Genomic DNA, 12,138 nt, shown 5'->3' with positions numbered 1-12,138 from the left:
TTTTTGACATTTAAAAGCCTGCTTAAAATGCATTTTTTGGAAAAATGGGTGCATATGCCCATGCATGCAGGACCTGCCCTTTCTTGCTTCTATCACTTTGATGATCGAGGTGTATCGACCACAGATGCTATATATCACCTCATGCGAGATGGATGCAGCTCTGCCTCTGGCGATTTAATGCGGGTCGTGGCCCAATAACAGACAAGGTGTATGCAGTGTAGTAGTTTTAGGACCGATTTTGGAAACTTCCCACATTTTTATTTATTTTATCATATTTATATATTTACTTTACTTATTTTTATGTTTTACTGTTTTATTTTTATTTATTTATTTATTATCTTTTTAAAGACACGTTGAACATTTTTCAAATACACATTGAACATTTTTCAAACACATGCTGAATATTTTTTAAAAAATTGCATGATTTGTTGTGTATTTCATTAACGTTTTCTAAATTGTCATGAACAATTTCTTAAAATGCCGTAAACATATTTTTTTGAATGGTAAAAACATTTTACAAATGTCATGAACAATTTTGAATATGTGATCAAAATCTTGTTAACTACATTATATACAGCTTTTAAATGCATGATAATATGAACATTTATTAATAGATGACAAACATTTTTCAATATGCAACGAACATTTTTCAACTACACTATAATTATTTTTTACATACACGAGAACCTTTTATAAATATAGGTGAACACTTTTTTAATATGCTATGAACATTTTTAAATGCGCCATGAGCATTTTTCAGAAAATTGAAACCATTGTTAATACATGATACTTTTTTAAATAGGCAAACATTTTATAGAAATGTGTGAAACACCTTTAAAATACATGGGTTTAAAAACAATGTAGACACATTTTTAAAGCACAAGTGTTCTAAAAAGTCCTCATGCATATCTAATATATTCTCTCAATTAAGAATCATGTAATATGTAGCCTTGTATTTTATTTCAAATAATAGAGGGGAAAACGTAACAACAAAGTGATATAGGAAGAAAACCATATCCTGAACGCCTGGCCTACGGAGCTGGCCCATGTGCTGGTGCTCTGTAGGCGAGCACTTCCTTCTTCAGCTCGCAACGGGCGTGAAATAGCAGCGCCCTGTATCGACTTCCAGTGCCGCGAGTAGTGACCTAAAATGTATTGTAGCAAGTATTCGCTCAGTTTCTTTTTACTCCGCATATAAGATTTGGTCAAAGTCAAACTGCACAAAGCCAAAATCCTGTTGATGCTCTGGCGAAGTTGGCATATCAGAGAAGATTGCCTAAGGATAAAGGGCGGGAAACAATCATTAGTTCTGTGCATTTCCTACAAAGATATGAGGAGAAGTTAAGATACGCTGGAGAACCTCCTGATGGGACTGTTAGGAAAAACGAGGAAGTTTTAGTGGGGAGCAGTGGCCAGAACGCTGAATCCATAGATAAACGGTGGACGCCGCCAATGCAAGGTACAGTTAAAATAAACACTGATGCTGCTTTTCTGGCAGAGAATGGAGATAGTGCAGCCGGGGTACGACGGGTTGTCGTACGAGATTTTCAAGGCAAAGTTCTGAAATCGGTCTGCAGAAACCTTCCTCGCTGCAAGAGTGTAGAGGAAGCAGAAGCTAGAGCTGCGCTTGTTGGTCTCCAGTCAACTGCAGAGGAGTTCACTGGCCAAGTAGTTCTGGATATGGACAATCAGACCATTGCAAATGAGCTGGCTACTCCTGGCCAGACTCGATCCCCCCACTACGGCCTAATCATGGACATCAGGAAGGCCATGGCTGGTTTTGAGGCGTGATGCGTCCGAGTTGTTAAGAGACAATGCAACTCGCTGGCCCATGGCCTTGCGGCAGAGACAAGAAGAGCTGGCGAACTAGTTATGATCACAGGGGTTCCGACGAGCCTAGAACATTTGATGCTTTCTGAATGTACTGTCCCACCGGAGTAGTTATCTACTCCAGATCTCAAAAAAAAAAGAATACGAACATCTACAATACTAAAACTATATAGTATGAACATACGTTTTATGGTACATCTGATAATACTGAATTCATATTGTGAATATTTATATTTTTTAATATAAAGTTAGTCAAACTCTACAAAACTTGACTTTAATCAAATTTTATATGTGAACTAAAAAGAAACGTAGGGAATACTAATTTACACAGAGAGTACACAACACCTCTCAAAAAGAGAAAACAAACACAACACTACACTGGCCGGCGGCTGAAAAAGAAAAAAAAATTGCACGTACAGCGCCCCTGTTTGTACATTCAGCACGGTGCACGCATGAAGCTGAAAAAAAGCACGGTTTATGTATGCAAGCGATTCAGCACTTCTCCCATCGACCACTAGCGTAGCTCGGATCCACAGATCTCAGTAGGGTACACGCACATTTAATCTTGCAACCTAAGCAGCACACCTTTAACCTGTTCATGGATGCACGATCGATCGATGCATGTGACGCAGGCAGGGGGCCAACCGGACTACTGTTCCGAGTGTCCGTACTCGAATCCGTAGTATATGTAGAAGTGCATGCTCTAGGCAATGCAACCAAAAGACCGATTTTATGAAAGAGATTAGGCAGCACATTATACGTCAACAGTATCGCTTACTTACTCAATTTAAAACTGTGGGGAGACGAATTGCTCCAAGAAAATGAAAAACACGGGGTACGTTGGTACATACGTATGGCTGCGCCTACCCCTAGTCGGTCGTGTATTCTGTCATTCTGTGGGCTAGTTTGCTCCTCGCGGCGGACTCAGTGAGCGTGATGCAGTGTCCAACCATGGGTGGAAATCCCAACCTGAGGATACAGCGATGGTGTCTATAGGTGTCACTCATCTTTTTTAAGGCCCCGTCTTAAGGTTCGGGCACAATACCTACCTTGAGTTCCTTCTCCAAGGTAAACATATGAATCGGCGTCGGCGATGCATGTGACATTTTTTTCCTTCAGAGTTTCAGATGCCCGCATCAACAGCGGACATTAGGGGGGTGGGGGGGTACCTGTATCCAACTATGCCTTTACCTTCACTTGAAAACTTGAACTGGGGGCTTGGTCATTGCGATTCAGTAGTTCAGTTCATGTTACAACTTAAATTGGGAACTTGGTTGTCGAGTCAAATGCCTCATTTCACAACATGTTATCAGTTGGCCGTTGGTGTCCCTTCCTCCTGTCAGTTATGAAACAGTTATGGAACGTGTCGTTTCTTCACAGAGCTAAGTGGCACAAGGCGGTGTTTTCATGAAGACGTTTTGCTCTTCTTTTTATCTTTTACCCTTTGTGTTGGTGTTTGTGTTGGCTGTGTACATTCTCGATGTATCATCTTCATGTTGTTGTTTCCACCCAAAACCAGAAGATGGGAGCAAAAAGATGTAAGCAGATCTACCATGCTCGACACCCTAGTACGCACACGCATCCTTGGCTTGTACTACATCTGTTTTAAAATATATGACGTTTTGGTAGGCTTGTTTAACCTACCAAAACGTCATATATTTTAAAATGGAGGTGGTAACTATCAGCCGTACGCACGGTACGCACGCTATGTACGTGCTTTGCATCTGATTGAGTGCACACGCACCGGACCCGCTCGAATGGCTGATCTATCATGATCAATGTGGTTGGTATGTCGACGACACATGCACCGTACCTGCCTGCGAGTGCACGGTACACCGGCTTAATTGGCTTTTGTCTTTACAGTCAGCACCACGCAGCAGTGAAACACAGAACACTTCACGGCCAGATCGATCTCGCCCTACCTACACGTACGTGCATTCAATTTCTGAACCTAGGCTAGGCTCATCACTCCACTCATCGCTGCTGGCCGATCGATAGATCGATCGATCAATGCATTGCATGTGCATGTGCAGCAGCAGGCAGGGACCAACAGATCAATCGAATTTTTGTTCAAGATCCGTAGTACTCCTGCCTCCTTTCTTCCACACAAGTTTACTTTCAGCTTTATCATACATCAAACTGTTTTAAGCAGTGGTAGTGTCAGGATTAGAAGTATGTGATGTCATTTCAAACCTGTGATTTTCAAATACACACCATTTTACAAAAAAAGTACATGATTTCTACTTGTGTACAAAGGATTTGCCAAAAACTTGTGTGGTCAAATTGACCATTTCACCACTGGTTTTACGTTTGATTGACTTGTTAGAAAAGGGTATCAACATGCACAGTACCTAACAAGCACATTGTGAAAACATATTTTTATCGACCTGGTGAGACATCGATTTGTTGGTGTAGACGTTAGTATTTTCTCAACGAAATCGATCAGACTTAAAATAGCTTGACTTAAGACAAGAGTTAAACGGCCCTGCATAGATGAAAGGATGAGTATTACTTGCTTATCAAGCGGGGCAATGTAGCATACTTTCACACAACTGGACACCCTTAATAAACCAAATCAGTCACACGTTGACTATAGCGTTGTCGACGAGCTCTTGTATCCCTCGAGTCTGAGCTTGCCGCCGTATTGCTCGGGCAGCTGGGACAAGTCGATGGCGTCCCGAAGCGTGCCGTCAAGGTCCTTGTCTGCAACAAAGACAAACTTCTTCTTGGTGTTGTCGTCGATGAAGGGGTAGACCATCTTCCACGCCGCCATGAACACGTAAGGCACGTGGATCAAGAACACCCGGCCCAGCCGCTCCGGGTAGTAGTTCTGCATGATCTCCAACGCCGCCAGCTTCGCCCGGATGTCGCAATTCGCGTACCCCCACCCCTTGAGATCCACCACCGACGCAAACTTCTCCTGCCCTGCCGGCAACCTGAAGAACACACACATAGATGGACACACCTATGTCAATAATCCACTATTGACTAGTAGTAGAATTACTTGCGCATTAAGTAAAGCTTTACATACTTGGTGCAGGTGTTGTCAAGGATGTAGATGACGTATCGCTTGAACTCCTCAAGGTCTCGCTTGGCGGCGAAGTGGCGGTTGCCGAAGAGGTAGATCATGGGGCGGCCCGTATTGTCGAAGCCCTGAATGTAGAGCTTGTCCTGCACGAGCTCGCCGCGCACCTCGGCCTCGGTGATGGAGCAGCGAGGCTTGGCGCCGCGCTTCCAACTCAGGTACTTGAGGAACATCGCCGACGCCTTGCTGATGTTGTGGTCTCGGGCGCGCAGGAACCGGCGCAGCATGAAGTCGTCCTCCTCCTGCACGCATGCATGCATGTGAGCGGTGGTTGATCGACGGTGGGATGAAGGTCCACGTCGACGACGGTGCATGATTGAATGAATGGTTGATTGTACTGTAGTACAAAGAGAATTTGAAGGACCAAGTGGCGTGGAGGTGGAGTCGACAAGGATTGATCACGAGGTGTTGGTGAGCATTTACGACGGAATTTTCTCATGACGAGCTATATGTGGGTGGTTCGATCGATCAAAGCTATGGTGGCACCTATAAATTCTGTGCATACACATATTTTATGTATAGCAGTACACGTTTGCCACCCCCAAATATGGATGACAATGGATAGGGTATGGACAACCTCCTCATGTTGCAAGCCTCTTGGAGGAATAAATGAAGTATGAGCAGCGGTTCGTGGATAGCTTGATCGTTGGACAACAGTCCAATAGAGAAGAGTCGATATTTTCTTTTTCAGAAGTCACAAAGGTCGTAGGAGGAGTGTCAAATAGGTGATTATGGGCCCTATGATATATGGACGGTTTAAGGAATACGAGATTTAGGGTTGGGCCATAGGAGTTGTATGTTGACCCACATGTCGTACGATTTTTTTTTACTTTTTTTATCATATTCTGGGTATCCATTGGGTTACCCATGAGCATTAATTCATACTCATGCCTTACCCATATGTTTTGCGGGTATGGATACTCATTACCCGTGGGTACAAAATCTCTCCAAGTCTTGCCCATTCCCGTTGTTTTCGGATAGGGTACCCGCAGATACCCATACCCATGGGCAAAACTGCCATCCCTATCCCTAAAAAGGATTATACTACGGCCTCCTGCTATACATGAAATATGCGTATGCACAAAAAATGGCCCGGCCGGTGTGTCGAGTAAAACATGCATGTGTGCACGTACGTACGGTGCAAGAAGTTTTTCTGTTTTGGCTCCATGATTTGCTCTGCGTACTCCTGTTGACACCCCCGTTTCCGACATCGTGCTATCCTCCTCTTTCTAGGGAGGAAGACCAGCAGTCCATTAGGCAGAGTGGGTACGGACGGCGTGATCGCACGTCGTCGTCGGTGTGTAGCTTAGCTAGCTCAGGACTGATGGCAGCTGCTCGTCGACCTTGTGCTTTGCTGGCCAACCAACGGCCAACAACCCGTGGCCTGAACATTAACTGCCTATAAAGAAGAGACTGATGAACCACCCGTCCTAAATGAGATCGTATCACTATCACAATCCATCATCAACGCCAAAAGCGACCAGTAACCACTCGGACGCACGCAGCGATCAGCTATAATTCTGATTTGGTCCATGGTCTCTTTTATTTACCCGGTCTCTACGGTTAGCTACGTGTCTCCTAACCTCGCTCGGTATATACAGTTACTTAGAGGGTGCTTGGATACGTTTTAGTCCCATGACTAAAAAGTAGTGGGACTAAAACTTGCTAGCCTCAGTCATGCTTGGATCCAAATACTAAAGAGACTAAAATCAAGTTATTGAGCATTTATTATCCTCCAAACCCTTCAATTCAGAACTCGCATGTGTTAAAGGAGAGAAATTAAATGAGGAGAGAGAAGGCTAATACATATTTTAGTAGGTTTCCTATGACTAAAATTTTTTAGCCTCAAGACTAGTCCTAGCCTCTCTTTAGTCAGGGGTGCTTGGAACTTTAGCCTCTAAAAGAGACTATTTTTAGTCACACTAAAAATACTCCCTTGGATCTAAGCACCCTGTTACTCCCTCCGTCCGCGAATAAATGTACATCTAACTTTTTGTCTTAAGTCAAAGTCCTAAAACTTTGATCACCTTTATAAGAAAAAATAAAAGCATTTATGACATCAAATTAGTATCACTAGATCGTTTTGAAATGTACTTTCATAAATAATATATCAACTAATGTCATATATGTCCCTATTATTTTTTATAAAATTGATTAAAATTTTAAAACTTTGACTTAGAACAAAAGCTAAATGTACACTTATTCACGGACAGAGGGAGTAAAAACTTACCGTGAACGACAATCTTGGTCACGCTAATTATGGTATTCTACTAAGCACGTGCACTTATCGCTTAGTTAAGTGCTTGCTGTTAGAAAGCACTACCAATATATTCCATATATTGGTTAGCTGCACTACCAATATATTCCATATATAGTGCAGGGTGTTGAGTCCTGATCTTCCATTTTATTTTCCCTTCTTCTTTTTGCGGGGAGATCTCAGTTTGTGCCAGATTGATTACTATGAGATGAGGAAATGAAAGAACTGAGCAGAGAAGGTGTGACCCTTTTCTTTTTCAACAGTCGGAGATAGTGTGAGCTAGCTACTACTATGAGAGAGGAGAGGAAATGAATGAATGAATGAACTCAGCACAGAATATGCATGTGAGCTTGCTGCTACGACGGGAGACCAACCAATTAACTGAACCAAGACGATCGATCACGTGAAGGGGATGAGTACCTTGGCTGCGGGGTCCTGCGCCTCCACCACGGCCCGGAGCTCGGCCACCTTCTTCCACTCCGCCGGGTCGCCGCCGTCGCCGGCATGGCCGTTCTGCCTCGCCTGCTCCTCACCGCCGCAGTCCATGCCGCGCCCCCGGCCTCCTTCCTCAACCGACCCGCCGGCCCCGGTTGATTGCCTTGCCGCGATTCGAGAGGAGGAGTAGTTGGCAACGGCTGCGGCTGGATACAGAGCGGCTCGTCCGGGAGGCCCTCGATTTTATAGCGGCAGAGGAGTGCGAGAGCTGCTGGAACAAGTGAGAAGAGATGGGTGCGGGGTGGGGAGGGGGTTGGGAGCTAGCTGTGCAAGGGCTGTCTCCTCCTCCGGGTGGGGGTGGGGTTGGGGGTGGAGGCGGAGCTCATCAAAATTGACGCCAGGCGCGCAGAGTGCCGCGTCACGTCGCCACGCCGACTATATATATTTTTTTTTGAGGGAACACGCCGACTATATTTATGGGGCACGATCGGTGTACTGGCGCCGAAACGGACGCGCAACCGCTCTCTTGAACCCCATGTCGTTGGATCCCCAATCTGCAGAAAATACAGGTATACTCCAGAAGCTATGGTCACAAAACGGTGTATAGCATATTTTGTTTTTGGCAAAAAGACCATGTTCGATCCTAACTGGTCCCTGTCCAAGTAAAGCACCAGATAAAACAGGGTATAAACCCTGAAACGGGTGTCGCGTAGACCACACTTTGACGTGTGCTCCCGTTGTATAGGGTACATAATAGGAATGCTGTAAGACGGTACCTTTGTGCTCCCATTGTAGGCCACATTTTAGCTAGGAGACGCGTCTTTGGTTTACCTGAGCGATCCTCCCTCGATACATGCCATGCGAGTCAGTCGGTCCGGAAGTAACTCCATCTGAGGAAGTCTATCACTGAGCGGTTCAAAAGATATAACCTAATAAAAAGAACTGCATGAACAAATAACACTGGGATTTCCTATCACACACCGCTCAACTGCACATTTTTCAAAGACCGAGTACCTCGCGTCCCTCACGTCGCCCCCGCCCTGGGCGACTCGGGGGCTCTCCAACCCTAGGGCCGCCGCCGTCCTCTCCTTCTCCCCTCCTCGCGCCGCCGCCGGGTGAAACCCGCGTGGCAGACGGCGGCGGCGGGGGGACTCCCTCTCCCGACTCCCCTTCCTCCGCGGGCGGCGGATCTAGGCGGCAGGCGGCGGTGTCCTGCGGCGCTCGCGGTTTGGCGCGAGGTGGCAGGCCTCGGCGAGCGGTGGCGGGGCGCGGGGCACGCGGCGGCGAGCCTCGGCAGGCGGTGGCGGCTGCGCGCGGGGCTGCTTCCGGGGCGGCGGCGCGGGCATGGATCCATCGCGGATCTGATCCTGCGGGCGTGTGGTCTCGGCTTCCCCTGCTCGGCCGGCGGGTCTCTGTGGGGGGCTTCTCCTTGCTGAGGTAGCGGGATCATCCAGATCCCGGCAAGGATGGCGGCGACCCGTGCATGAGGGATGGAGGTCTTCGATCAGATCCGGGTGAAAATCTGCTATTGGCTATTGCCAAGGCCGGCAATGGCGACGCTGTCTGCGTCGTTCCCTTCCTGAAGGCATCGTCGTGGAGAAGTTCAAGGCCACTCTCTGCTACCTCCGGGGGAAACCCTAGATCAGTAGATCGGATGACGGCGGCTCTCTGGTGTCGTTTCTCCCCTGGGGGCGTCATTCTTGGAGGTGCACACGGGCTCGAGGGACTAGAGGACGGCGACTTTGGTGGAGCGGTGCTTCATCTTACACATTGATGGTGGCGGATCTCGGCGGCGTGGCGCTGTGGAGACTCGGCGTCTGATGCGCGGGGATGGACTCGTGCAGGAGGTGGAAGCTGTCTGGCGTCATGGTGGCGTTGATGGCAGATAGGCCTGGCAAGGTTGGTGCAGCAGTACAGCTCTAAAGATGGATTGATGGCAGGGGGCTGCGGCGGCCTCGTACCCGGCAGGGGTCCTGGTTGAGAAGCACGCCGGACTGGTGGGTGCCCATACCAGGCAGGCGTCCTGGGTGGGACCTCAAGTCTTTAGATGTTTAGGTTTGGCTGCATGGTCTGTTTGGTATTAGGCCCAGACTTTCAGCGCCCCTACATCAACTGGATAGGGATAGCGACAGTTGTTGCTTGTTTTGGTGGCTTTAGATTTATTATTGTATGACTCTGTACGGTTTTATGTCAATAATTAATAAAATGATCGTATGCATCGTCCAGATGCAGAGGCCGGGGTCGTCCTCCTTTTCTAAAAAAAAAATAACACTGGGATAAGAGGGGAATTGGGTTTACCTGTCGATATCACAGCTGTTGTGAGCAAACCATGCAAATTTGTGGGGCCGCCCCATCGGGCACCGCCTGGTAAGCTGGCAAACTGCCTACGCCACATTTTTTTTAATGTTTTACTTGCATGATATAACTACAACACCTGCGTGAATCACATTTGTAACATAAATCAGCCGGGGCTCAAAGAATCGACAAAGAATGTACTAGTACTATTTACCATATGAGCATCCTTGGCTGTCGCAATATCAACAGCGGCACGTCATCTCGTATTGCTGAAAGAGATGTCAACGACACCCTGAATCGCGTGGATAAGTTGCTTCCTATAAATCAAACGGACAGGAGATGTTATCAGTCGAAATTCAACACTCGACTCCACGCGTGCGAGGGAGTAAATTAAGATGGAAGACTCTTACACTTGATTGTAGTCAAGGTCAGGGGCCAAGTCCCAGCACACGACGGTGGTCATTTTCGACAGTTTTTCTACACGAACTCTTCTCTTTTCTCGCTACACAAAACGGAGCACAGACAGAGACGATGGATGAAGAGTTATTTACTAAAAACCACCACAGTTGAGGATAAAGTAACAACTTGATACCACATCTGGGGCAGGACACAAGAAACCACCGTTTTTGTGCCTAACGAATAACACGGAGCACTGATAGTCAAATAACCTCACGAAAACAGCCAAACTGACCGATTGGGCCCACCTGTAAGGCTGACGTGGCATGCCTATGTGGAAGTTTTGCTAAGATGGACCTAGGTCCCACTTGTCATCCACCCACTGCCTTCTTCCTCATCTCTTTGACAGGTCACGCAGACAGGAGCAGCAGGTAAGTTGCAGACGAGCTCGCCGGCGGCGGCCAGGAGCGGTGCAGGCCACCATGCTCCCGTAAGAGAAAAAGGATGCCACCATGCTCCGGTGGTGGAGAGGTGCTCGTCCGCATCGCCCGGCCGGAAGAGAAAAAAGGGAGGGCAGGTGCATGGCTGCGGCGACCCGGTTGCTGAACGGCAGCAACGGTCGGAGTTGGCGGCGTGGAGCTCCGCGGCGGCGGCGCTCCTGAGTGGGAGCAAGGAGGCGGGGTCGCGTGACAGGGGAGCACACGATGCGGGCGCGGAGTCGCACGACCTGCTGGCAACGCTGCTCCCGCTCGATGCATCCCTGCCGCCTTCCTTCGTTCCTTGTCGCGCAGTCATTGACGGCGAAGTAAGAAATTTCGGCGTCTCCATCTTGCTGTCCATGCCGAGCGGGGCCGTACGGTGAGATTTGGCGAGATCCCGCCCCGGCCATGTCCGCGTCCACCGGAGGACGAGCAGCCACTTCCACGACGCGGGCCGCGGACGCGAGCTGGTCTCCCGGAGGAGCTCACCAGCAGCAGCCAGGAGTGGTGATGGCCAGGCATTACCGCTGCACATGTCCTCTGTGGTGGCGGTGCCGATGATGTCCGTGTCCAGTGCTCGCTCATAACCTGTTCGGTCAAATGCCCACAGAGAAAAAGAGAGAAATAAAAAAAGAAAAGGTGAAAAAGAATAAACACTTTAGTCATTGACAGGTGGGACCTAGGTCCAACTCAGTAAAATTTTCACATAGGCATTCCACGTCAGCCATACAGGTGGGCCCAACCAATCAGTTTGACTGTTTTCGCGAGGTTATCCGACTATCAGTGCTCCGTGTTACGCAGACACATTTCTGATGATTTTTTGTGCCCTGTCTTCAATGTGGTATCAAGTGGTTATCCTAGCCCTGAGTGTGGTGGTTTTGGGTAAATAACTCATGGATGGATTATGAGCAGGACCGATGTACGTACTGATCGGTTGCACAGTTCGTTCCCATGTACGTACTGATCGGTTGCACAGTACGTTCCATATTTCAGTTGTAAAAGTTCTAATGCAATGGACATGGACACGGCTGGAGAGAAGCTCACCTTGTGGGCTCTTCCGAGGAGGCTGCACATGCACGGCCTGCGGTGCCCTGGCCGATAAGAGTCGACGGGACTCTGCTCAACACTGGCGACGGCTGTTGCTGCTGCTGCCGCCTGTGCACCATGGTGGCCGACAGTGAATGACAAGCGCCGCACGCCGAGTCGAAGATCTTGAAACCCTAGACCGGTGGCCGAGCGTTCGAGCGGATTATTTTTCTGCGGGTGGTTCGAGGGGATTTTCAGGGCCCACGGGACCGTATACGCCTACTTTTTCGAGAGACACGAATTACAACATGTCCACACAAACAAATTACTACAAA

At 47.9% G+C, this 12,138-nt stretch overlaps 1 protein-coding gene across 1 annotated transcript; it reads right to left on the bottom strand.

The window, feature by feature from the left end:
• Positions 1-4,293: 4,293 nt before the first annotated feature.
• LOC123087607 (phosphatidylinositol transfer protein 3) lies at positions 4,294-7,956 on the bottom strand. The gene is made up of 3 exons (XM_044509644.1): positions 7,593-7,956; positions 4,862-5,157; positions 4,294-4,766 (listed from the first exon to the last, which is right to left on the bottom strand). The coding sequence occupies exons 1-3, from the start codon at positions 7,716-7,718 to the stop codon at positions 4,421-4,423; spliced, it is 768 nt and encodes a 255-aa protein (XP_044365579.1). The 5' UTR covers positions 7,719-7,956; the 3' UTR covers positions 4,294-4,420.
• Between the last annotated feature and the right edge of the window lie 4,182 nt (positions 7,957-12,138).

Source organism: Triticum aestivum, chromosome 4A (genome assembly GCF_018294505.1).
Source record: "Triticum aestivum cultivar Chinese Spring chromosome 4A, IWGSC CS RefSeq v2.1, whole genome shotgun sequence".
Taxonomy (NCBI): domain Eukaryota; kingdom Viridiplantae; phylum Streptophyta; class Magnoliopsida; order Poales; family Poaceae; genus Triticum; species Triticum aestivum.
The sequence above is the reverse complement of the archived record's forward strand: the minus strand, read 5'-3'. Positions and strand labels throughout refer to the sequence as shown.

What these genes read in the sequence shown, in the direction of transcription:
- LOC123087607 (XM_044509644.1), bottom strand. Translation starts at nt 7,718, where the DNA reads ATGGACTGCGGCGGTGAGGAGCAGGCGAGGCAGAACGGCCATGCCGGC. An exon ending in CGCAGGACCCCGCAGCCAAG is followed by an intron (nt 5,158 to 7,592) that starts GTACTCATCCCC and finishes GCATGCGTGCAG; the next exon opens with GAGGAGGACGACTTCATGCT. An exon ending in CTTGACAACACCTGCACCAA is followed by an intron (nt 4,767 to 4,861) that starts GTATGTAAAGCT and finishes TGTGTTCTTCAG; the next exon opens with GTTGCCGGCAGGGCAGGAGA.